This window comes from Carcharodon carcharias, chromosome 13 (genome assembly GCF_017639515.1).
Source record: "Carcharodon carcharias isolate sCarCar2 chromosome 13, sCarCar2.pri, whole genome shotgun sequence".
Taxonomy (NCBI): Eukaryota; Metazoa; Chordata; class Chondrichthyes; order Lamniformes; family Lamnidae; genus Carcharodon; species Carcharodon carcharias.
Genome location: NC_054479.1, coordinates 9,209,912 through 9,236,924, shown reverse-complemented (window position 1 = coordinate 9,236,924; position 27,013 = coordinate 9,209,912). Strand labels below are relative to the sequence as shown.

General features: G+C 40.1%; 2 protein-coding genes across 2 annotated transcripts in view; one reads left to right on the top strand and one right to left on the bottom strand.

The window, feature by feature from the left end:
• The window catches only part of si:dkey-112e17.1, a 49,980-nt gene extending 48,674 nt beyond the window's left edge, over window positions 1-1,306 (top strand). Inside the window, exon 7 of the mRNA XM_041203259.1 lies at window positions 26-1,306. Within this exon, the coding sequence (XP_041059193.1) occupies window positions 26-619 (594 nt within the window). The 3' untranslated portion in view covers window positions 620-1,306. The remainder of the gene's footprint in view (window positions 1-25) is intronic.
• Window positions 1,307-18,855: 17,549 nt separating this feature from the next.
• chfr (checkpoint with forkhead and ring finger domains, E3 ubiquitin protein ligase) overlaps window positions 18,856-27,013 on the bottom strand; it is a 46,935-nt gene continuing 38,777 nt past the window's right edge. The window contains exons 12-17 of the mRNA XM_041202363.1: window positions 25,145-25,228; window positions 24,502-24,572; window positions 23,290-23,377; window positions 21,889-21,996; window positions 21,138-21,210; window positions 18,856-19,239 (exon numbers count right to left, since the gene is read on the bottom strand). Coding sequence (XP_041058297.1) covers window positions 19,197-19,239; window positions 21,138-21,210; window positions 21,889-21,996; window positions 23,290-23,377; window positions 24,502-24,572; window positions 25,145-25,228 — 467 coding nt within the window. The 3' untranslated portion in view covers window positions 18,856-19,196. The remainder of the gene's footprint in view (window positions 19,240-21,137; window positions 21,211-21,888; window positions 21,997-23,289; window positions 23,378-24,501; window positions 24,573-25,144; window positions 25,229-27,013) is intronic.

Below are 27,013 nucleotides of genomic sequence, written 5' to 3'. Positions count from 1 at the left end.
GTGTCATGTTTTACATTTTACACAGAGCACTAGCAATTTACTGAGTGACCACTACACTGAGAACAAGCGAAAAGTTGTGTCCGATATGCGGTTGGAAACAGAGTTAGAGAAATTGTTTTCTGATTCTTCGGGAAGTGCTGCTTCATATCCACTCACTCAATCTGCACAGAGTCATCGCAAGGTCATCACAGGTACCAACCTGAGGCGAGCCTGGTTTGGAAGTCCCTGCTTTGGCTTCTGGTCAAATGCCCGTCAGCACAACTCGAGCACGGCCACCAGCTGTCACAACCATGCTAGGCAGCAACCAGATCCACGATATGTGCCATGCAGTCAAGGACCCAGGTGTTCAGCAGACAGCTCTGTGTCAAACAACATCATGAAAAGTTTTCAGACTGATGCTACCAAAACCAGGCATCTGGCAAACGAACCTGATCGAATAACCCTGACGAAGCCAGTTTTTGTCATCTCGGAAGCAAATGAAGATCGGCAGCCTCTGGTACAAGCTCTAGATCCTCTTGGCCTGAGTGGTGATCTCAGTCAGTTTGAGGAAGTAAAGCTTGATGAAGTTAATCGAGTTTCTGAGCAGGAACTGAAACATCTAATCAATAGGGCAACTTAGTCATTCTGACCTCTGATTTTATCTTATGAAGTGTCAAACCTCACATATCAACATAGAAACTTGGCTAATGCTCTAAGAAGGCAAAGCTGTATCTCAGAGACACAATTGGGGCTGAACTGCCAGGTCCATATAATACACCAGCTCCAAACCAATCTTACAAAATCACACAAGCAGTGATCTACAGCATAGCTGGAATACATGTAGAAAGAGTTCAAGGAATACTAGGCATCAGTGGCAAAGTAATTTATTTTGTTGGAACATTGATGCTGTAGGAAGAGTCTTCAATCTTTCTTTGACAGCTAGTTGGTTGTCACTCGAGACAACTTTCCATTGATTCCGTTAAGCTTATCAGAAATGAAACATGATAGATCCTGAAGATTACATGTCTCATGGCTAAAGTGACAAAAACTTCATTTGACTTTTCCAGCTTTCCATTAAGGAACAACGAAAAGGTCAGGACCATGGATTTGTATTTGTCTTGGGCTAAATATGTGAACTGTACACCTCTATTACATGACTCTGTTCTGCACAGCTCCCTGTGTATTTTTGTAGATAAGCGAAGACAACTTCAATTCTGTCACTCAATTCAGCTGGTGAATATTAATTTGTACAATGTGTCTCTGGCAACTGAAAATCCTGCCTGATCTATTTGCTGAGTTACAGTAAATTTCTGGACAAAGGCTGCAATTTCAGTGCAGTGTTTTTTTTTAAATCTATTAAGCATTTTAAGACAAACGCAAAATGCTGCAGATCTGAAATGATAACAAAGTGCTGGAAAAAAACTCAGCAGATATAGCAACATCTGTGGAGAGAGAGAAACAATTAACGTTTAAAGTATATATGACTATTTCAGAACATTTGGGAGCATTCTTGAAACAGGTGGGGTCGAAGAAGAAATGGCAAGGAGCAGTTGGTTGGTTAAAGGAAGACTGATTCTTGCTTCACCTGTGAAGAGTCAAGCTGGAGAAGTATGCACAAACTGCTCTGAAAAGAAACATTTGTCTCTTCCAGTGCTGACAGGTACTGCCTGTTCCAGTATTTGCAGATCCCTGAGTGACACAAAAAGTTGCAAACGGTATTGTAATAGAGCAATAGGACACAAAATTATCTTTAATGATCTAGGATCCTCAGAGAAATTTAGATTTGACGTTAACTATTATTGCTTGTTCTTCTTTGCAGGGGTGTTGAGCGCTCTCAAAAATCTAGTTTCAAAACTGTGAAATGATTAGATCAGCAACAAGAGTTTTATAATTGTCCTTGCTATGTGTTGTACATTCACACAGATCAGTGGATTTTTTGGTATCTTCACAGTTTTCTCCTGTGTTGGGTGAAAATTCACATATGGCACTGAGGGCCCCATAGCTACATTGACTGGGACTGAACTCCAAACCTGATGATCCAATGAAAAGCAGTGTTCTAAACTGAAGGCACTTCCCAAATTATTGAGTTAACTGTCGAGCTGCAGTTTTTATATATTGTATAATATTTCAAAATTAAACTTAGCTTAAGTAAAGGAGAACAGGAATGAGAATAGTGTTGGCCTGCAGACAACTAATGGTGTCCTATTTTCATAAAGTTTTCATTTGTTAGGTGCATGTGATGATAGACATAGTTGCATACAGCCTGATTTACTTTCTTTCTCACACAAACAATCCTATGTTCACGTCCACACTCCCAAGTATAGTGAACACTTCTGTGTTACCAAATTCTTGTTGAAGGCACTTTGTAGAATAATGAAGTTAGTTTCACTGCATGAAGTCCATGCCTTCATAGAATTATACAGCATAGAAGGCCACTCAGCTCAGACTCTGTGCCAGCTCTTTCAAAGAGCAATCCAGTTAGTCCCATTTACCACCTCCCACCCCCATCTTTTCCCATATACCTGCAAGTTTTTCCTCCATATTTATCCAGTTCCCTTTTGAAAGCTACTACTGAATCTCAATCTTGTTTTATCAGCACAGTCATAACACGTAGTATTAAAAATAAATTCTCCTAATTTCACCTCTGGCTCTTATACCAAATTGACTTATCTCTGTCTTCCAGTTACCAACCTTCCTGCTAATGGAGCTAGTTTCTCTTTATCTGTTCTATCAAAACCCCTTCATGATTTTGAATATCTCAATCAAATCCTCGCCTGAACCTTCCATGCTCTGAGAACAATCCCAGTTTCGCCAGTCATAATTTGACTGAGAACCTTAAAGTAATTCAAAGGTATTGCCAATCCTAGGAGAGATGGTGGACCAGGAGAATAAATACTAGATTTCATTGTAACATGCTCTTAATTTAATAATGACTATTCCATCCTTGTGAAACTGGTTTTGGGTCATGAATTGCTTATTGAGGTCATTCAGATAATAGAAGCTCTATTTCCATCATGATGTGGGAACCAGTACTTGACTTGTTGCAGAGAATTTTTCAGTACTAAATTGTTAGAACCTGGGGATGGAGAGGCCTATTATGCTCTGTTGTTCACATCATGCCTGCATATCTTTATATATAAATACTGATTTTGGAGTATTACTAAACATATAGAAGAACTTGCATTAAAATAGCATCAGATCACACTTCATCAACATTCCAAAGCACTTCACACACATTGATTAACTTTGGCACTGATGCAGTAAAGTTACTGTGAGAACAGCTGTGGCACACTTCTACTGCAAGAACTCAGCAAACAATGAGTCAAATGACCATTTGTCTTTTTGTGATAAAAACAAAAAAACTGCGGATGCTGGAAATCCAAAACAAAAACAGAATTACCTGGAAAAACTCAGCAGGTCTGGCAGCATCGGCGGAGAAGAAAAGAGTTGACGTTTCGAGTCCTCATGACCCTGTCGAAGGGTTCTGTCGAAGGGTCATGAGGACTCGAAACGTCAACTCTTTTCTTCTCCGCCGATGCTGCCAGACCTGCTGAGTTTTTCCAGGTAATTCTGTTTTTGTTTTGTCTTTTTGTGATGTTGTTTGAGGAAGAATTGCCCTCACGCACCAACAAACCATATCTCAAAAGATGGCAGCTTTGCTCGTAATGTGTGCCTCACTTGTCAAAAAAAAGTCACCAGTAGCCAATGCCTCTGACATACTGAAGCTTGCCTGCAGGAGATGATGTCCCAAAGAGCAGTAAACACAACAGTGTACACAACTTTGCAACCTCATTTGAATGCTAATGAAGTTAAAAAAAATCTAAATCATGTCCTTAATAACAAGTGATTGCTTTGTGGTAACAACCTAATGGTAATAGGCCCATTTATTAGTGCTGGAGGCCCAGTTATAATTCTATTATCTCTGTGACCTCTAAGTAATTCATGACCTGCAGCTAACAAGGACGATTCTGTCATTAAATTGAGGCCACATTATAACCAATTAGTTCATCAGTCCCTAAATGAATCATAATTTACAATCTAAACAAAAGAGTTTTTAGGAATAAAAACACTCATACAATTTTTGTGGTTAATCAGTCTTAAATAAATATAATTAAAATAACTTAATTTACACTTAGCTCTTAATGCATCTTAAATTGCTTTCCCAAATTAAATTTCAGGAAAAAGATTTCACAATGAACCTTCAAATTGGTGCTGCTGATGTTAGCGGGTTCGTTTCTAAAACACAGCATTTTGAAAATGGATCTTACAAAGTAGATTATCAAACTTAGTAGGCTCCTTCTCATCTCTTATTTACGAATATACAAATTAGGAGCAGTAGTAGGCCACTTGGCCCCTTGAGCCTGCTCTGCCATTTAATATAAGATCATGGCTGATCTGAATGACCTCAACCCCACATTCCTGCCTACCACCGCACCCCCCCCTCCCGCCGCCCCCCCCCAAAATAATCTTTCACTCCCTCGTTAATCAATAATCTATCTAGCTCTGCCTTAAAGATATTCAAAGACTCTGCTTCCACCGCCTTTTCAGGAAGAGAGTTCCAAAGACTCTCAACCCTCAGAAAAAAATTCACCTAATTTCTGTCTTAAATAGATGATCCCACCGTTCTAGATTCTCCCACAAGGGGAAACATCCTTTCCCATAACCACCTCAGGATCTTAAAGGTTTCAATCAAGCTGCCTCTTACTCTTCTAAAATCTGGTGGATACCAGCCTCACCTGTCCAATCTTTCCTCATGAGACAACCCACCTATTCCTGGTATATTCTCTGAGTTGCTTCTAACGTATTTACACCTTTCCTTAAATAAGGAGACCAGTAGTACTGTACATGATACTCCAGATGTGGTCTCACCAATGCCCTGTACAACTGAAGTATAACCATACTTTTGTAATCAATTCCCCTCGCAATAAATGATTACCATTCTACTAATGTTCCTAATTATCTGCTGTACCTGCATATTAACCTCGTGATTCATGCACTATGACACCCAAATCCATCTAAATCTGAGAGCTCTGCAATCTCGCACCAGTTATTAATAGCCTTTTTTAATTCTTCTTGCCAAAATGGAAAATTGCCCATGTTATACTCCATTTGCCAGATCTTCACCCACTCATTTATACCTATCTATGTCACTTTGCAGCTTCATGCCCTCTTCACAATTTATTTAATCTTTGTGGGCATTAGCAAAGTTAGCAACCATTCCTTCAGTTCCTTCATCCAAGTCATGTTATTTTGTATATTGCAAAAAGAAAAATGCTTCTACTAGTCCCCTCAAACGTGTATTCAGCACTGGTCAACTAAATAACTTCTACATGTTGATAAACCCCCCCCAGAATAGATTTAGTTAAAGTTTTGCATTACTTTGGATATCAGCCTTTCATCTTGAAATCCAGCTGAGGCAGACCTGGGAGTACCAGCAGCAGACAAAACAAACAGGTAACATTCTCTGTACTCTCCAATCTGACATAGCTAGAGAGTTGAAGATGATGGTGATTATTTGTGATCTTTTGCTGTTCTGTATAAAATGAGCAATATGTGGTGGAAGTGAAGCGTTTTAAATCAATGTTTCCTTGTAGAGGTATAGAAGATTGCAATATAGTTTGAAGTTCTCAGCTTTAATTGTAATGCATTGTCCACATTTCTTGAGCTGTACTTGGACTTACTTGGTTTTCGAAATCATTGTGATCATCAGGAACGTCTGTCTTAGGAAAAGTTTTTTCCTTTGAATGGTTATGCCAACAAATGGAGGCTAACTTTTGGGAGGAATGCCTGTGGCCTCTGAGAACCAAGCAGAGTTTACAATTCGTCTCCTCTGTCCACACCTTCCAAAGAATCTCAAGACAGAGCTTAGAAACCTCCCTCTGCACTTGTCAGGGATCTTATCCTTTCCTTCATCATATCTCATGGAAGTAGTGTTACATGTTGCTCATAGTAGGTCTTTGAAGAGGATCATTGAGAAGACCATCATCTGAGTGAGGGGGTAGACATTTTCTGCTTTGTCTCACTAAATTCACCAGTGTGAGCCAGTTCCAACAAAGCCTGAACTGATAATCGTTGAACTGAAGGGAATTCAGACAGCAAGGAACTGAAGCCAATTCCACCCTTGTTATTTACCAGTTTCATTACATTCAGTGTACAGCACTCCATATTTTAAATTTCTCCTGAGTCCCACATTGTATTTATTAGTGACCATCTTATATGGAGTTCTAGATCTGGTCTCTCTATAAATAAACATCTCTATCTACCCAATCAAATCTGTCCACAATCTTAAAGACCGAGATCAGATCACCCTTCAGCCTTTTCTTTTCACCAGTTTAATACGATGTTTGTTCACCATGAGCTTGGTTACATGTTGTATTCTGAAACACCTGTAATGCCATCTATTTGGCATGAAGGCCAAGCTGGACTACATGCCTTTTTAAATCGAAGTCCATTGGCCTGGTTTCCATTTATGCAGGAACTAGAAACCCCCAACATCCACCCATAAAGGAGGCATGAGTCAATCAAGTTCATGGGTGTTTTTGCACAGATTATTATTATACTCGGGGGAGTTGCCTGCTGAATGCTGACAGCGTTTAAGATGGTATGGTAAGTAGTTGAAATAATCTTGGGCCATCTCCTCCCATGAGATGCGAATCACAGTGGCCATTGTCACAGAACATCTTAATATACCGTGCCTGAAAGGTCCATGGAAGTAGTTTATTACTTTTGAAAGGAAATTAGGAATACACTTGAATGGTAGAAAATTGCAGCCCTACAGGAGAAAGAATAGGTGAATGTGACCAGAGTCACCAACCCTAGGCGAAGGAAAGAATGGATATGTTGCCATGGAGATGCTGCCAAGAACCTAAGAGCAGTGGAGGTTGCAGAGACCTTGAGAATTGGGGAGGGGGGGCGGGCAGGAAAGAGGCCAGTCCCTTACAGGTGCATGACACTGCTGCCACATAACCCACCCCAAGTCAGATAATGCCAGCCCACACCTCAGACAGCCCTCAACTCAAAACACCAACCTGTTGAGGTCAAGGCATGGACGGACACATAGCCTGCAGAACGCCTCACCAAGGACAAAAGGCCAAATTACAGGACAGTCTCAGAAAATCCAGAATAGTTGGTCACCCCAAGTTAGACTAATTGGATAGCTCGTTCAAAGAACCAGCACAGGCATGGTTGCAAGAATCTATGATAATGCCAACTCTGTAATGAAGTCAATGGCAGAGATCACAACATGGATCCTACTATTTGGTATTTCTACAAAGTCACTGACTGAATGAGCTTTCTGCTTAGCAACACAGCTTTAGATGCCTTAGTGTCACATGATAGTGCTGTCACGAGATGCATTGTTCTTGCTATAAACTATAAAAGCTTATTTAAAATTTAAATTTTATCTTTTTGTTCATGGGATGTGGGCATCATTGGCTAGGCCAGCATTTATTGCCTATCACTGTCCTTGTTCAGAGGGCATTTAAGAGTCAAATATTGCTGTGGGTCTGGAGTCACATGTGGCCAGACAAGGTAAGAACAGAGGTTTCCTTCCCTAACGAACACCGGTGAAGCAGATGGGTTTTCACAATTGGCAATGGTTTCGTGGTTGTCAGGCTTTTAATTCCAGATATTATTGAACTCAAATTTCACCATCCGCTTGGGTGTCTGGAATACTAGTCCGTGACAATACCACTATGCCACCGCCTCACACAAATGCAGAATCTAATGATATATAATTTATCCTGCATCAAACCAATGTTTGGAATATATAGCCCACCCTCACACACAAGCTGAAGCAAAGACATATCCAAAATCTGTCATATGAAGCTTGTTGTCTTTATTTTATAAATTCCAGTATTGAGGATTGTCTGTTTCATGGGTGCTTACAGAAACAGAAGTGACCGACACTTGCCCGTTGAACAATAGTGCAGTAAAAAGAACAATTTTGTCTTTAAATGTTCACCCACATAACAAACACATTTTACAAGTTCAAAGAAAGGAGAAGTAAACTGTCACAACACTAATGTTGAACCAGTTCAGAATAATCTGCAAATTCTGGACCCAATTAAGCATTTAAAAGTTAAACTGCATATTTTAAAACAAAGTTCAACGGAAAATAATCTGTCCATGATTCATTATTCTCAAATGGTTTCGTTTATCATCAAACACCCAATTTTTATCCAAGACTGAAACCAGTGCTCTTCTTCCACCCTGTGCTTTTAACTATATGTACACAGAGAGACTTTTTTATTGCAGATAATTAACAGCTACTTTCCAAGCTCAATTTTAGGCACTAAAACCTTTGAGCTCATCACTTCTACAAAGCTGAGAGAAACCGTGCATCACTTTCTGTCTGACTTCGCTTCTATAAAAGAAGAACAAAACACACTAGGTTGTGCACAGTTCTTATTATTTCCAGAGAGGATGCAGGAACCTAGCATCTTAAAATGATCTACAACCTTGCCCAACAGAAAACATTAATATGCCTTTGAAACAGTTACACCGACTGTATGATTTGCAGGAAAAGAACGTGCCTGTCATGCATTTTTGAACCAGAAGCAAAGCGTTCAAAAGCACTTCCAGGGAGATTCCAGCAGCACATAGAGGGAAAGACATCCAATAAAATGTCCAACTCTACTTCCTTTGGTCAGAGTTAAAATGAAATGGTTCCTGTTGCAAGAAGCCAATGCAGAAACATCTTGGATCAGGTGTTGCAAATCTTAACACTACTTGTTTCTATCAACATGATGTATTGTTCTGGTTTCCTCAGTCTGAGTCCAGCTGATTCAAGTTAAATCGCCATGTCACAGGAAACTGCAACACAGGGTTTTGAGGAGAAACAGCACAGAAGCAGCAATTCTTTGATGTGCAAAGTTAGAAAACCTAGACCAAAAGCTTAAATTTATCTGTATGTCCGCAATTTCAAGACTAATCAGAAATAAAACTGAGTTTGATTTGTGCTCAGAAAGAAATTAGAACTAAACAGCAATACAGTACAGATTTATAGATTGTGTCTGGATCTTAATCAGATTGGAATAAATTCATCTGAATCCCTGTGGAACTCCTGATGCACTATCGACACAATAGGTACAGTGCAAATAATTGCACAACTTGGCTCATTTAACTGATTGATTTAACTCCCACTTCAAAGAGGGATTTGAAAATTGCATTCATAAGTATCTGAGCACATATACAAATAGGTCTAATTACAGCCCCTATGTACCAGTTAAATAGGGTGCCCGTAGCCAAAAACACACACTATTCAGTTTAATTAACTGAACAAAAAAAGTCAGCTATATACAGAATTAAATTTTAAAAACTGGGACACAGGGGTTGGGTGTGAAAAATAATGCAAAATATTCAGTTCATACCTTCGCTATTTCAGATTTTCATTTAAAAGTGTCACTTCCAGAAGTTAATTTTTCAGTTGATTGGTAAACCACAGCATACAGTTTAATTTGCACACACCATTATGACTTGGAACTCACTCTTGCTGGGTCAAAATCCTGAACTCCCTTCCCTACGAGCACTTTGAGAGTGCACCTACACCACAAGAACTGCAGTGGATCAAGGCGGCAGTTTGCCACCACCTTCATGGACAAAGAGATAGGCAAAAAATAATACCTATATCGCATGAATGAATAAAAGCAAAAAAGCAATACAACAATCTCCCTCAAAAATCAGGATTTCTTCTAGAAAGTTTACCCATCAGTTCTTAACTTGCAGCTTATGGCAATTTTAGCAAACAAATCAACCTCAAAATTTGAGGACAAGGGCAAATGGGGAAGGGTGTGCAGTTAATACAGAGGAGGACTGCAACAAGATACAGGAAGACATTAATAAACATGCAGAGTGGACATGTAATTGGTAAATTAATTTTAATTTGGATAAGGCTGAGATGGTACACTTAAAGAAGTAGAGAAGCAGAGGGAACTGGAGGTCCAGATGTACAAATCACTAAAAGTAGCAGCACAGGTTAATTAGGCCATAATCATAAGCAAACATAGCACTGGGATTCATTTTTAGAGGAATAGAATTGAAAAGCAGATAAGTTGATGTTAAATGTGTACAGAATGTTAGATCACACCTTGAGTACTGTGAACAGTTCTGGTAGGGTGTAGAGGCACAAGAGAAGGTGTGAACGTGAATTACTGGAATAACACAAAAACTGTGATGTTAGACCCATCAAGAAAGACTATTAGGCTGGGGATCTTTTCTCCAGAAAAGAGAATGTTGAGGGGTGACCTGATAAAGGCCTTTTAACATTAAGAAAGGGTGGATGTAAAAAGGATCTTTCCACTCGTAGACTCTAAAAGTAGGGGCCATAAACAGAAAATAGCCACTAACAAATTCAATAGGAAATTCAGGTGGAACCTCTCTACCCAGATTCATTAGAATGTGGAATTTGCTACCACAAGGAGTGGTTGAGGTGATCAGCAGATACATTTATGGGGAGCCTAAGGGAGAAAGGAAAAAAGGCTATGTTAAAGAGGTTAGAAGGAGGCTACTGTGGAACATAAACACCGACATGGACCTATTAGGTTGAATGGCCCATTTCTGTGCTTTAATAACTTTGGAAGAGAAGCTTCAATGAAATAGGAACCAGTCAGAAAGATAAAAGCATGGACTCCCCCAAAATGGCAGCTCAGCAGGGTTATGGAGTAGCAATTCTGCCATAAACAATAACAAATCTCCCATAAACTGAATAAAAATAACAGGTGAATCAACAGGAGCTACATTCATAGTAAACTCCTTATTAAATCACCAGCAAAATCTGAACCAAATCAGTCACAGCATTTGGGGGAAGAAGCTGATTGGGCAACAATTCTTTCTTATTCGATGTCATCCCATCAAATGTTATGTAAAAGTGATTGTGGGCTTCGTATGCATCAATCACGAGTGTCCCAAACCCAGGTCAGTCAGGTCAAAGTAAATCACACCACAAGGTTTGGACTTGAAGCAGTACCAAGTGTTGGTATAACTTGACAGACAGCTCCAAGCCAAGTCACAGAGCTGCATCCATTCCCAATCCTGAGATGGTCAGCTGGTGCTCGATTTATTTAATATTTACAAGTCATGTGCAAAAGAAAATTCTGGTGCGAGATGTCCCAATGATGGCATATGGATAGCGACATCACTTCCAGATACAGAGCCTAGACCACCTTGTGTCAACTGAACTGCAGTATCTGCTTATTACATTTCTGCTTATGCTGTGATCAATTCATTAAACAACCATAGGTGTCAAAGAATGTGTATTTTTAAACACTGAAAGCTCCAAGAGTTGATTCATTTTAACACAGCAAATTAAAAAAATCAACGTTTTCTGCTTTGGTGTCTGCTGCTGAAATGGTTTTGAACAACGATCAGATTTTTGTCATGAGGTAAGGAAATTTGGAAAGGGATAGGCGGAGGCAGACGAACATCTGACCAGCTAGAAACCAGAAAGTTCAACATTGTTCTTTATTTCAAAACTGTCATAGACTGGCCTGTAGTTAGAGGTTAGGGTGGTTAAATGTTTTCATTATCTACTAACAAGCTCCAGGTATTCACCAGTTCCCACTTGTGGGAAATTAAGTTTTGTTTTTACCTGCTACCAGCATTTATTTTTTAAAAAGAAACAGTGACACAGCAAGTTAATACACAGAGCCCAATGGCAGTTGTGAGATCCCAGATCATTCCTATGGTCCTACCTAATGAGAGCTCCTTTACAATCCCAGGATGTCCCAAAGTGCACCACACTAGTGGAGAATTTGAGAAGCACCATCACTGTTGTAATGTAGGAAAAGGTTCCTAGTCAGTGATAGAAAAACATCCTAATAGATTAAATGTACAAGGTAAGGACACAATATAAATGCAAGCAACTGTTGTCGACTGCTGGTATGGAGATGCATTAGCAGATCGCTCAGGCATAACTGGTGCCTGGTACCGAGATACCAGAGAAAGAGACAATTATTATATTAAAAAAAGTCAGCTGTTACCAGGAACTAAGTACAGCAGTAGTCTTCTGTGTACTACCCAAATTTTTATTGAGTACCACTGTGGGTTCCCATAAAACAACAGGGAGAATTCACTACTTGGAAGTGTTCATTCAGAATTTTAAAAAAATACACAAATAATGAAATACGTTATTGCATGGATTGAGCTTTTGTTACAATGCCTGCTTTACATAAAGTTTCTTGTAACAGCAAGAATGTGGTTGCTGAAACAAAGACATGTTGTCAAAGCTTTTCGTCTTGCATTCATTAGGACAATTCGCAAGAATACCAAATGTAAAGGGAACAGTAATTTATACTTCATGAGAAGAGAGTGCTGATTGGTTGGCAAACGGACTCTGCCATGGAGAACGCATCAGTCAAATAATGACTGACTGGACAGTTAACTGCTAAGCTTTATTCAAATTCAAACCAGGCAGGTTGACTCTGATTGGTCAAGATATTGTCCTGTTCGCAACAGGCAAGGCACTGACTGTACCCAACCAGCTTGTGCTTACAAAACTCAAAACATAGAATCCAATATTAGACGTGATTCTACAATTGGACAACATTTGCTGAGTCCTGAGTCAAACAATCCCGAGTCCGCGGAGAATTACACTGACAACCAATTCAAGATTATCAATTGGGCTCAGAGTGTGGCTCACTATGCATGCTAGAAGCTACGTATATTAGTACACAGCCCTGTTCTGTCTGCAAAGAGCATGCACACACATTGCGCCTGTTTCAACTAAACAAAAATAGGTGACAGTCATTCTATGGTTCGTTTCCCAGGGAAATGTCTTGACTAGAGTCAACGTGCTTGATTTGAATTTAAACAACGCTTGGCAGTTAACTGTCAGTCAGTCATCAGTTAACTGATGTATTCTCCATGGTAACACCCCTACCAGAGTCCACTTGCTAACCAATCAGCAATCTCATGAAGTATAAATTGTTGTTCCCTATATGTTTGGTATTCCTATGAATTGTCCTGATGAGTGCAAGACGAGACCTGTTTTTTTTTCCACAATAGTCCAAATCTGTAAGACCAAACAACAATTTGAATATGGTTGCATTCATACTGAAACTTTAAAATTAGAGCCCAAACCCATTCTAACACAACTCAATCTAGGTCCATATTTCAGTGCAATATTCAGGGGTGGCTGCATTGTTAAAGATGCCAACCTTTCAGTGTTGGGATATATCCTACTCTCCTGTTTACACTCCTTCATCAAACACCATCAAAGAGCAGGCTAGCTGGTGATACATTTCATTGCTGTTTGTGGAATCTTTGTCTGCAGTCCTGTTATCTACAGAACAGTGACCACACTGGAAATGTTGTGCATTATCGTAAAGCAACTTAGGCATTCCGAGAACATGATAAAGTGCTGCATAAAATACAAGAGGAAGAAAATTTACATACTACTCAAGGATAGTCATGCTCAGAGATATTTCTGGATATTTAACAAAATCACACCTTGAACTCAGTGCGTGATTACACCAACCTAACCTATAATCACAAACAGCACCCCCCCCCCACTTCAATCCAGGAATCACACTTACCATTTGGAGTATGTAAAGTTTGAAATACATGCCTATTATCTAATTTTGCTGATCACTAAAATATAAGAAATGGAATGTCGGAAAAGTGCAGAAAGACGCAGGTTATCAGAAAATGCTGGAAACACTCAACAGGTCAGGTAGCATTTATGGAGGGGAGGAGAAAAAAAAACAGAATTAACCTTTCAGATCGATGACCTTTCAAGCAACTTTTGCTCCTGAACATTTCCAGCATTTCTGTTTGCATTTCACATTTCCAATTTCCCTTTTATTACCTGTTAATCTCAAGCTCAGGGCTTCCGGAAGTGTGGGTCACGACCCCCAGTGGGGTCGTGAGACAAAATTTTGGGGTTGCGGGCTCCATGGCAGCAACGGCTATCATTGAGCTCAGGCGGAGCACTAATAGCTACTTGATTATTTTTCTATTGGTGGAGGTGACCGCATGGACAGATCTTCGAGGCCTGATTGAAAATGTAGGGGGTTTCTTTTGAAAGACGAACGGAAGTTTAAACAATTCCCACCATGCTGAATTCCCCCCACCCTGTTCAGAAGCTAAAACTCCACCCCCAGCAGCTGAAGTTAACCCCCCCAAAGTCACATGAAGTCACACTGGGAAGAAGTTCGAGAAGCACTGTCTTAGCTCTTAAAACATGTTTCTGAAGAAATTCTGACATTATTTTCTTGGGTAAATGTGCAGAAAGCCTAACAGTGTGCAACTCAATGGAGATTAGAAGATTGATGTAAATTGCTATTCAGAACACCAGATCTAACATTTACTGTCACTTAACACTTTGTTAAATGAAACGGGACAGTTAAGCATTTAAATGGCAGCTATTACTGGGGACTCTGACTTAATCAATATAAAACACACCATTTTTCAAGCAAAAATTGCCAGTTTAGCAGTGTTTATACAGAACTGAAAATATATCGCAGAGAGAATGGAGATCACCACAAACCCTGCAGGGAACTGCTATAGAATCACAATACTCGCTAGCCACAATTCAAAATAAAATCTAATTCCAGAAACCCCTGGGGGTAAATGAATAGGGTGCAACTGAACAATAGAGGTGAGGAGGGTGCCAGCCACAATTCCTGCCGGGTACACAATATTTGGTGATGGCTTCAATGGGAAGACATTTGGCGAACTGCACTGGAAATACATATGGTGAGCACCAGCTCCAATTCATGCAAGTGAGATAATGGAGAGCTGCCATTATTCATGGAATCATAAACTATCTTGAATTGCAGTCTCAGGACAGGAAAGGTAAGGAGTGCAAGAGCAAAGTGAACACTGGCTGAGAACATACACACTAGTGAACGGTGAGGAAGTAGTAGCAGACATCAGGGGGACACTGGCTTGTGAAATGGACAGACACATGGAAGATGAAATTTAAGGCAGAGAACTGTGAAATGATGCATTTTGCAGGAAAAATGAGGAGGGGTAATATCAAAAAAAGGAACAATTTTTAGTGCGGTACACGAAGATAAATCTGTGGTTTCACGTAAATAAATTTTTGAAGGTGTTAGGACCAGTTCAGAAGCAGGTTAAAAAAAAATGTACATGGAATCCTGGGCTTTATATATATATATATATATATATATATATATAGATAGATAGATAGATAGATAGAGAGAGAGAGAGTGAGTATACAAAAAGCAAGGAAGTTATGCTAAGCCTTTATAAAACATTGGCCTAGCCCCAGTTGGAGTAGTGTGTCCAATTCTCCAATGCACTTTAGGAAGATGTCAAGGCCTTGGAGAGGGTGCAGAGATGGCTTACTAGAATGGTACCAGGGATGAAGGGCTTCAGTTATGTGGAAAAACTAGATAAACTGGGGTTGTTCTCCTTACAGCAGTGAAGGTTCGGAGAGATTTACTAGAGAGATGCTTAAAATTATGAAGGATTCTGATAGAGTTGATAAGGAGAAACTGTCTGCAGGGGTATGAATAAATAGAGGTCACAGACTTATGATAATTGATAGAAGATCAGAGGTGATAGAATCTTATTTTAGTAAACACAGCAAGTTATTATCTGGATCACACTTGCCTGAAAGGATGGGTGAAGCAGATTCAATTATAACTTTCAGAAGGGAATATCTGAAAAGGAAATATTTGGTATAGAGGAAGAGCAGGGGAGAAAGACTAATTGTTTAATTCTTTCAAAGAACCAGAACAGACAACAGTATGAACAGCCTCCTTCTGTCTGGCATAATTCTGTGCTGCACAGGGCAGGTGCAAGGATATTTGCTGCCTTCGGTGAACCTTCAACTTGGTAACTCCCCCCAGTTAATTTCTGAACACAGTAAAACGGTCCCACTCTCACTCAACCACTAAAGATTGTCCATCTCACGAGTCGTTATCATCTGCGGCCTGCCCTCAGCCCTCGCTCTGGTCTCAGCATCCGGAGTCCCTTCCCACTGCTCAGCTTCTACAGCATCATGTTCCTCAGCGCTGGTTAGATTTGTCCCGCACCTCTTGCGAGACCTCAACCCACATCATGAGATCATCCTGGGGTAGGGGGGTGGCAAGGAAGGGAAAGCAATTAGATGATCAGTGAGTGCATGCATGCGGAGGGAAATGGTCGGGAGGCTGCGAGCATGCGCGAGGGTGGATGGGTTAGTTGGTAGGGTGGGGCCTGTTGTTTCCTGCTAGAAAACTTCAGAGGGACAGGAGAGGAAGGGAGGAGGGACCAAACTGAAACTGAATAGTGCCCGGCCCTGGGCACTCAGTTAAGTTGTTCATGATCATAATGAAGTCATAGCAATATAATTTTAAAGTTTCAGACATCATGCTATGGCATGCCAGCATCTTGCCACCCTAGGTGACCACCTAGTGGTTGTGCCAGGCCTGGTGTTGCACAAATTAGAAATCAAGGATAGATCACCTCGAGCACTGCATGTATCTCATTCCAGGTGCCCAGTTTCCAAAGGAACAGACTGGGTCTCTATACTTTCATTGGGAGACTGTGTGTCAACTGGGGGCGGGGGTGTTGGAGACATTGAAACTTTTTTTTAAACTTGTATAATTTCAATATGCATTTTTGTTTGGTAACTTAAGTTGTTGCCCAAAATCCCTGTTGCCTCAGATCAAGTTATAAACAGCTATAAGTATTCACATAAAATGGATTGTTCCAGTGTTAAAACATTTGTTCATCTGAAAGGATGATCTATAAAATATTGAATGGCAATTACAATTTATCCAAATAAAGTGCTCGTTTATAGGATCCAGGCTGAAACATTATTAATTGAGGAGAAATTGTCCCAATGTAGTAATTCCAGGTGTGAACCCAGTTTATTTTCTGGCTTTTGCTCCTTTGGATAAAATAGTCATTTCTCCCAATAATAATTTACAGCTGGAATTGTATTTTAATAAATATGCTAAGTAAATCAAATTCCCTGCTTCATAAATGCTGGCCCTGGATTTAAGATACAGAAGCATCGGAGTGACTATCTCTTTGCAAATTGTGACTGGCTGTTCCAAATTAAGAAATTGAATAATTACTTAGAATTTGCAGTGCAGAAACAGGCCATTTGGCCACAGTGGTCTACGCAGGTGTTTATGCTCCACACAAGCCTCATCCCACCCTATCACCAAAAGCTTTTTTCCTTTCCTCGTGTACTTTTTATTGTTACCCTTTAAATGCATCCATAATATTTGCCTCAACTACTCCACTTGATAGGCAATAATTTCCACATTATCACCACTCTCTGGGTAAAGGCTGGTGGAAGTTATAATGCACACCTTGGCTGGCAAAATAAATCAGAAGTAACCTAAATGCAGTTTCCTTTCACCACCTCAATTCCCTCCCCATCCCTTCTAATAGTAAAATCTCCTAGCTGGAGCACAGATCCATAGGAAGCTTCTGCCGTCCCACTCAGGTGATTATTTTTCAAATGAAGACTAGAATTGAGTTGGCAGGCTGGCCCACTACAGAATAGCTCATAACCAAGCTCAATATTATTTTCAATTGTCTATGCTCCAGCAGGGAATCACCGGACAGCAGGTTATCAGATTGTTTCTTGCCCAGGGACCTTGAAGCCAAGCGCAGCAGCCTCCCCTCAGTCTCAGGCGAGGTCAGCTACCAACATGAATTGGAAATCAAGCTTGGGGCATTACTGTCCTTATGGCTCAGTGTCTCTCAGTAAATTTACCCATCCATGTCTTGTTTGAACGTGCTCATCTGCTGTTCATTTTAGTTCAAACGCAAAGATTTCAGCCATACAGATTCCATTCCAACTGAAAAATGAAGGTTTATCTTAAACACCTTCTATCAAAGAGCCTGATGGTAAGTTTATGTGAGAGTTGCAGAGCCACACAAAACAGGAAGGTTATTGTCACACCACTAAATTCTTGGGTTGTTACAAATCTTAAGATTAGCTCAGGCCATTCAGGAGTAGAATCAGGGAGGATTTTTTTCCCACACAAGGGATACTATAGATCAAAAACACTTTCCCCTAAAAGGCTGTGGATGCTGGGGCAATAGAGTTTTCAAGACAAATAGATTTTTTTTTTGTTGGGTAAGGATATGAAGGATATGGAGCAAAGGCAGGTTAAATTGAATAAAGTTACTGATTGGCCATGATCTCACTGAATGCTAGAACAGGCTTGATGGGCTGAATGGCCTCCTCCATACTTAAATGCTCTTAATGTCATGGTGTTAGATAAGGAGCAGAATAAGAGTCAGCCAACGTTCCTACAGCCAATCAGGGCTTAAAGGTGGATGTTAGACAAAAAGCGGTTCAGGGTTGGCTGCAAAGCTCCCACTGTCAAATAGCCCATTGACATTCACTAACTGAAATGAAGGGCAGTCCCTTCATCAAGACAGCGTAGGGCGTCCAAAGCTCAAAGGGGCATTACTCAAGAAAGGAACCTCAAGAAAGGAGGAGAGAAAATCCGAGAAAGACCTTCAAATTCTGGAGAAAACCCTTAATCCTAAAGTAATCACTCCAAACAATTCAGAACGACCTTTTCTTTCTGAAGGCAGACAATGTTTACATTAGGAGGAAGTATGCAATCAAAAGTAAGGGCAGGCCCTGAATATAGATTGAAAGGAATCTTTCACTTAAAATGCATCCTACTGCAATTTAAACTTGTCCAATGCTTAGCTTCTATAAAAGATACTGTTTAAATACTTTCACAGGACATCTCAATGGGAAATGCTTCAGAAAGCAGGAAATTTTACGTTGCAACTCTGTTTTTTGCTATGCTCAAGCCATTGAGTTTCCCTAGACAAAGGTCCAATAAAAGCAACTTTTTTTTTTTAAAAATGTTTCAGCTCCAGTGGTTCCAAGCTTAAATAAAAAAAAATATACTCCTATATTGACTGCACAGCAGTAAGAAAAGAACATCAAGAATAATCAATTTTATGTGGAAAACGTGATATTACAGTAGTATACAGCAAAGCAAACATTTGCAGGCTTTGCTCTGAAACTGTGCGTACTTTTTAATATAGAACTTTTTTTTTTAAAATGTTGAAGCACAAGATTCCTACCACATGGCAGAAAAATGGATGAAACTCTCTGCCAGTCGGCTGATCTTGGTCTCATCTTTTAGGTATAATAAATTTTACAATGGCCCATAGCCTCAAACATTGATTGTATAAAAAAAGATTCCTAAAGACAACTTCTGAAGTTCAAATCCAGTCCACCTTCATCTCCAGGGTCTGCATGGCTTTGACGTCGAGAAACCTCAGTTCTTGAAACGTGTTTGCTCACAGATGTGGTTAAATTTCCTGGAAGGGGAGAGACAAAAGTTTCTTTTTAAAAACTGGCAGAAGTTCTTTAATTCAACTCTCTTTAAAGCAACTTCCAAGTCAGAACTAATTCCAATTTATATTACAAGAATCAATCCATATGTACAAATCTTGTGCAACTTGTCTGCTCTATGTAATGCGAATACTTGATGGGCACACAACTGCATTTACAGTGCCTTAAGTTGGAAAATATCCCAAGGTGTTTCTAACAAAATTTGACTTTGAGCCACAAAGGGACATATGATGAAAGCTTGGTCAAAGAGGTAGTTTTTAAGGAATGTCTTGAAGGAGAGAGGGGAGAGATTCAGGGGGGGGAATCCCAGAGCTTAGGGTCTAGGCACCTGAAGGCACAGCCGTCAATTGTGGGGTGAAGGAAATTTGAGGTGCATAAGAGGCCAAAATTGGGGAAACGCAGCATTAAAACACAGAACAGCAAATTACAACTAAGTATTAACAAAAAATATTGGCTTCCAACTGGAGGAGCTAAGAATTTATAATCAGATGTGAATTTGAAGCATTAGGGATGCCAATTAACCATACTTTTCAGATTAGTCTCAGATTGAGCATTTATTTCTGCCTCAAATTTATTTTATAAATAAACATCCTTCTGTAATGAGCTCATTTTGGATCATTCGCTTCAGCAAACCAATGTTTGATCAAACTTCTGCTCTGGTTTAGTGAAATTGCAGCCCTGGAGTACAGGCCATTAAACACAGCTCCTTCAAAGCTACATCCACAAGTCAGTGCCTTTGTGCCTATTATACAAGTGTTACCAAGATAAACGTACATTTTGTTATATAACATACTGACTGGTACATGGCAAAATGATCCTTTTGTCATAACACATCCTCTGATTTATTATGTGCAATGCCACTGGACATCCATTAACTTTGTAAACTTCACTGTTCAAACCAGCAGAGACCCGCAAAACATTTGCAATTAGTATCTTTATTGCAACAGTACTTCGTTAAGTCCACATCACATGGAATTTCATCCATCTCATGCCACCCTCCTCTCAGGTCATCCTCATCCCATTCCCCCATTCCACACCTTGCAATGTTAGCCCCCTCCCTCCCATGCCAGCTTTCTTTACCCTTGCCAAGCCCGTTCTCCCGTCATCTCCACTTCCCTCCTTGCCTACCCCTTCACCCCACCCATCCGTGCAGTATCCCCTCTTCCTCATTGCTGTGCCATTTCTCAAGCCCCGCCCCTTCTGTGCCATGCCCTTCTCCCCCATGCCATGTCCCATCACTAATGCCACCTTTCCCTCCCTTCTGCCCCCTCAATGCTATCTCATCCTCTGCCCTTTCCCCATCCTGTATCATCCCCTCATGCTACCTCCCTCACACCTTCCCATGCCTCCCAAACTCACATGCAGTCACCTAGCCCCCTCCAACCAAACGTCATCACCACCTCTCCATCGTCATCATGAAGAGCCCAGTAATCAAGGCCTGGGAACCTGGAACAGCAAGGGATGGGTGCCAGTAAGCAAGGTAAGGCAGGGGCAGGGGGCCCAGGGCCAACGGGAGGAGTGGGGGGGTCGGGTGTCAGGGGGCCAGGGCCAAGGGGCGGGGGCCAACAAGCATTACTAGGAGACAATGAGGGCCAGAACCCAGTCACCAAGGCCATGGAACAGCAAGAGCAGAGGGCTGGTAAGTTAGCTGGGTGCACTAGTCTCCACCCACCAAATCAAACCACTGATCAATCTGAAAATGCAGACCGACAAAAACTGTGCATTATTATTATAGATGACTAAGTGGCGGTGGCAAACTTCATTTAATTCTAGCTAGACATCAAGACAAACTATAAAGGTGACAGGCAAATGTTCAAAACTTTCTCAAGACCAGAGAATTAACTAATCTGCATTTGGTACTTACATGGCATGATGCGCTTTAACCTGTGTGCGACAGTTTCGACCCCAGTAGCAATCTGGACGTGTTGTTACAGACTCTACAAGAGCAATTAGTTGTAATTTAAACTAAAATTTCTTAAAGAGTAGGCAAGATTATTCTGAAAGAACGCGATAGTCCTTTTCACTACATAAGATAAAACATAACATGAGAAAGTCCTGCTGAAAATCAGTGCACAAATGACAGTGCGCTTTTTAATATACACATGTAGTTGCACATACTAAACTATAATACACTGGGACTTCAATTAAATGCAGTACAATTCATGTCTAATTTAGGAATATATACTTGTATAAGCTTTTCATATTTGACCCAAAAGAGCACTTAGTAATGAAAACAAATTTTCTGTTCATTAGCTTCAATGTAATAGAGGATTTACCCAGCCAGTGCTCTATTTTCTAAGAAAGGTGGTTTAAAAATAAATTCCATTTAGAAAAAGAAGGAACCACACTGCATTAATGTGTCTGATTTGCCACATAATCCTAAAGCGGTTTAAGGAGACATTTGTTAATTTATTGATGGCTTTTTCCTCAATGCTCACATTGTAACTATATTTATCTTCCTTAAGATTTTGCTCACACAACAATCATGGCTGAACTTCAAAATTTCCACTGGTTCTCAAGTGCTTCGAGACATCCTGTGGGCACGACTAGGAATGACACAGATGCAAGTTACTGCTTTCTTAAAACCTGTCAACTAGTCATTAAATGGAACTAACCTGGAAGTTCTGCAGCAGGAATATTCTGCCTGTACTGATAGGCCAGTTCACGAAAGCTATGTAGTCCACAACAGTAACAAAGGACAATATTTGCTGTAACATGATAATCTGTTTTGGAAAAATTGAAAAGATAAAAATAATGCAGATAGTACTTAGAGTCATAGATTTGTACAGCACAGAACCAGGCCCTTCAGCCCATCATGTCCATGCCAGCCATCAAGCATCTATCTATTCTAATCCCATTTTCTAGCACTTGGCCCTTGGCCCTGTATGCTACAGCATTTCAAGTGCTCATCTAAATACTTCTTAAATGTTGCGAGGGTTCCTGCCTCTACCACCCCTCAGGAAGTGCGTTCCAGATTCCAATTGCCCTCTGAGTGAAAAAACTTTTCCTCAAATCCCCTCGCCTTAAATCTATGCCCCCTGGTTATTGACACCTCCGCTAAGGGGAAAAGTTTCTTCCTATCTACCCTATCTATGCCCCTCGTAATTTTGTATACCTCTATCAGGTCCCCCCTCAGCCTTCTCTGCTCTAAGGAAAACAACCCTAGCCTATCCAGTCTCTCTTCATAGCTGATGAAATTAAAGCCCCGATGTCTTTAGTTTATAAAGTAAGCTTGTACAAATTATTCTGATTCATTAAACATTGGAAAATGTCAAATTTAAAAGAACCAAGCATTAGCTAACAGCACTGTTCTCCCTAACTGAAAGCTTCCATGTAGTCACTACATGTCATTTAGATGACATATGATGGCTATGATTGTTTTTCAACCAATACACACACATGACTGCCACATAGACAGCACAAAAAAGCAGCACTGAAGAATTCAAGGGAAAATATGCATTGTTATATCAAAGTGGATCTAAATAAACTTTTACTCTGGTCACTTGAGGTAATATCACTGTAGGATTACATACTAGGTCCACCCTTGAGACAAACCACGAAAATCAAGGCTAACACTTCAGTGTAATGCGGAGTCTCTCAGGTGACATGTTAAACCGAGATCCAGTCTGCCCTGTCAGGTGGAAGCATAAGAGCCCATGGCACTATTTCAAAGGGCAAAGGTGGTATCTTTGGTGCTTTGGCCAATATCTATCCCTCAGCCAACATCACTAAAACAGATTATCTGGTCATTACCCCATTTCTGTTTGTGGGATCTTGCTGTGTGAAAATTGGCTGTCACATTTCCTACATTACAACAAAGGGTACTTCAAAATATTAATGATGACATTAATATCTTTACTGCAACAGTACTTTGTTATTGAGGTTAATATCATTTGCTTGATTGGCTGCAATGCATTTTAGGATTTCCTGGAGTCATGGAAGGTGCTATAGAAATGCAAGTCTTTCTTTACTATAACCCATCAACCCATGTAAGCCTGTGTTCAAGCTACACATACCTGTAAGAACAAATTTTCCTCTCTGAAGAGCCAAAAGACTTTCTTGCAGCATCTCTTTCCAAGTAAGGCCTCTAGATGCAAGGTAATTCTGAAAGGAAATGCCAAGCCATATAAGATTACGGTTAAAGTGAGTGTTATTACATGCAAAGGCATGTCTGGTACCCAGTTCCAAACTTATTCTGCTCCTGAAGCCGGTGTCAAGTTTAACCTTTCATTGGTTCAGCACAGACTGGAGACAGAGCAATTCTCTAAAAAGATGAAGCTGTGTTTGATGATGGGAGTTAAAAGATGTCAAATAACTCATTAGATTACCACAAGCAAAATCTGATAAAGTGATGCTATAGCTTTCCTATACTAACTGGATGTTGCATTTAATTCTTTAAGGGAAGGGTAAACTGATGAGGTTATGTGCATTCTGAAAACAAATAGTCAGGTTTGTTTGTGCAGCCCTCAAGAAGAGTTAATGTGATTACGCAGGTTTACACCATTGAGGAAATACAAATATACAGCAACATAGGAGGCCTGGGAGTAGGTAACCTGCCTGTGCTCTCAGCCAGGATAGCGGCATGGTCTCAGGAGAAAACCTAAAACACAATGACTTATCATGCCAACTTTCTGCTAATTGGCCTTGCAGCTTGGCTCATTTGGTATCTGTCTTAAGTCTTGAGTCCAATAGGTTCAAATCCTAATGAGGATATTAAAAGATCCTGCAGCCCTGCTGGAATAGTCAGGAGTTCCCCTGGTGTCTTGGCCAACATTCATTTCTTGACCAACACCATGAACAGATTATCTGGCAGGATGCCTCATCGCTGCTTGGGAAGACCACACTCAGCACAAAATGCTGCTGTGTTTAGTTGCAAACAATAACTACCTTCTGAGGTGCTTTCAGATGTTTGGTTAAGCACCATTCTTCAATCCTTCATCCTCATAACTTGGATAATAAATCTCCAAATCATGAAGTGAGTAGTACATTAGTTCACAACATTATCAATTCCTAGTGACAAAAACGTACTCTTTTCCTGAAACGAATTGGAAATATCAGAGCCAGCCCAGGTCACTCTGACACACCTCTCCATCAATAAAGGCATGTGAAACAGCAATCACCTGCCTGATTGGAGCATAGAGAACATACACTCCAGGATCAACCAAGCACAGGCATAGGAAACTAAAGCATTTAAAAAAATGGAAATTTGTTTACAAAGGGCATCTTACCTTCAGGATGTCCGATTCATAACTATTGTTGTTTAATATTCCATCCAAACATTTTTCTCCAAAATTTACATCTGTCAAAAATATTACATTATCCAGTTAGAACTCTCTCAAAGTTCAGATTTAAAATTCAGAAAAAGCACTGAACAAGAGATTCACATAGGGTCGCTCCTCAGAGACCGGAGTTAGGGTAGAGTGGCCCTGCATCAGGTCCCTGGAAAAACTAACTAGGAATACAAGACATGGGGGAGAGCAGGACAGTGAGATGAGTTTCATCTTGTACTAGAAAAAGAGCCAGCATTGACTCAATGGGCCAAGTGGCTCTGTCGTACTGTAAACGTCTATGATGGTTAAAACTGAGGAAAGGAAGTGTTCCTTTCATCAGTATCTCCACCACAGCTACAAATACAAGAATCTCACAGTCACGACAGATATACTCAGCAAAAAAAATTGACAAATTACCAGAGCCAAAAACACTGTCACTGAACTCTACAATTTACTGACAAGCCAATTACATCAATCTATCAATCGAGAACCAAGTGAACCTGTATCATCATCAGTCTAAATAAACTGATCCACTTTACTGTCTCGTCACTGAAGGAGATCCTTTTAGTACAATACAATGTATAATAGAAAACGTATCTACCACAAAATCTTGCCAAGCAGCCAGAGCATCCCACTCGAGAGCAGCCCCAGTACATGTGGCAGAAGGTCCGTAAACAAATTGTGCCTGGAAGGAAGGACACAGTTTCAGAATTACTTGACCATTATCTCTCTATTAGATAGGCTGGTCATGATGGTATGAAGGGCTGAACAGAGCATTTATTTAGGCTAAGAAGGCAACTGCATGGAACAAGGCTCATTTTTGCTTTGAACAGAGTTCACAGTAAGGTGCTGCTTAAACTAACACTTTAAAGTAGATTTGCACCTCTTGATTTAAAGGAAAAGGCTGATCTGATTGTTTTCTCTCACTATTGGAGATCGCAAGTTTCAGAAGGTTTTAAATGGGAATTGCGTGAAATACACATTTAGATTGGTCATTAAATAGTTATAACAAGGTATAAACTTTACTGTGCAGCAGTAAAACTTCAAATTAAATTACATTTAGACTTATATGTTTATAAATAAAACATATTTGGCAAAATGAAGTGAGATGAGGAGAAATGCGTTTACACAGCAAATTGTGATCTGGAATGCACTGCCTGAAAGGGTGGTGGAAGCAGATTCAATACTAAATTGCAAAAAAGAAAGATATTTGATGAATAAAAATTTGTAACTCTTTTGAGTACAAACACGTTTCCATCTGTTCCTATTCAGATGAAGTTACATTGTTTCCCATTGTGAGATTTGAACTCTTGATACTCTTTTGAGTAAACCTGTTTCCATCTGTTTCAGATGAAGTTACATTGTTTCATAGTTTGCCATTGTGAGATTTGAACTCTTGATACTCTTTTTGAGTAAACCTGTTTCCATCTGTTTCAGATGAAGTTACATTGTTTCATAGTTTGCCATTGTGAGATTTGAACTCTTGATCTCTTAATCTTAGGGTTACAAACCCAGTACCATAACCACTTGGCTATTTAGGCCAAGCCTAAAATCTCTGCTTCAGGTGAAGCTCGAACTCACAACCTCAGCATAGCCCGCTGATCGCACTGCTCTATAAGTACTGCACACTAACCGATTGCGCCACTGGAGCGCCCCTAATTGTAACTCTTTTGAGCACAAACACATCTCCATCTGTTCCTATTCAGATGAAGTTACATTGTTTACCATTGTGAAATTTGAACTCTTGATCTTGGGGTTACAAACCCAGTACCATAACCACTTGGCTATTTAGGCCAAGCTAATAAAAATTTGTAGGGCTACAGGGAAAGATCAGGGGTTAATTGAATAGCTCTTTAGAAGAGATGGCACAGACACAACAGGTCGAATGGCCACGCTCTGTGCTAATTATTCTATGATTCCACAAGAAATCAGCACATAACTGTGAGTACACTTTAAAAGTAATGAATTTGCTATGAAGCACTTTGCGACATCCTGCGAACAAGACAGACAATAAATAAATGCAAGTTCATGCTTTTGTCAGTACTGTCAGCAATACATGCCTAAATTTCAAAAGGTGCAAATATCAATATTTTTGGAAATTACTTTAAATGGTTTGCTTCTATCCGTTTTCACTTACTATTACTAGTAAGTTCTGCCTGAGTGAACATCCAATTAAGAATTTCTCCTAGTTTCAATTAGTCCAGGTTAACCACATGACAGCAGTCACATGATTTATGGGAGCCAATCAGGCTGAACAATTACATTCCAGAACAAAAATGCAGTACACTTTCAGATCAGCTGATAAAGGCTAAACCAAGCTGAAGTGCACTAACTATATCTTTAAAATTCAATGTCTGACTAAAGTTTTATGCAAACTGGAGCTCTTGTTCATGCTCAAGCCCTAGAACTCTGTGTGAGACCCGCAACTCCACTGGCAAGGAAGCTGGGTCAGCGATCGCAGTCGCTGAGG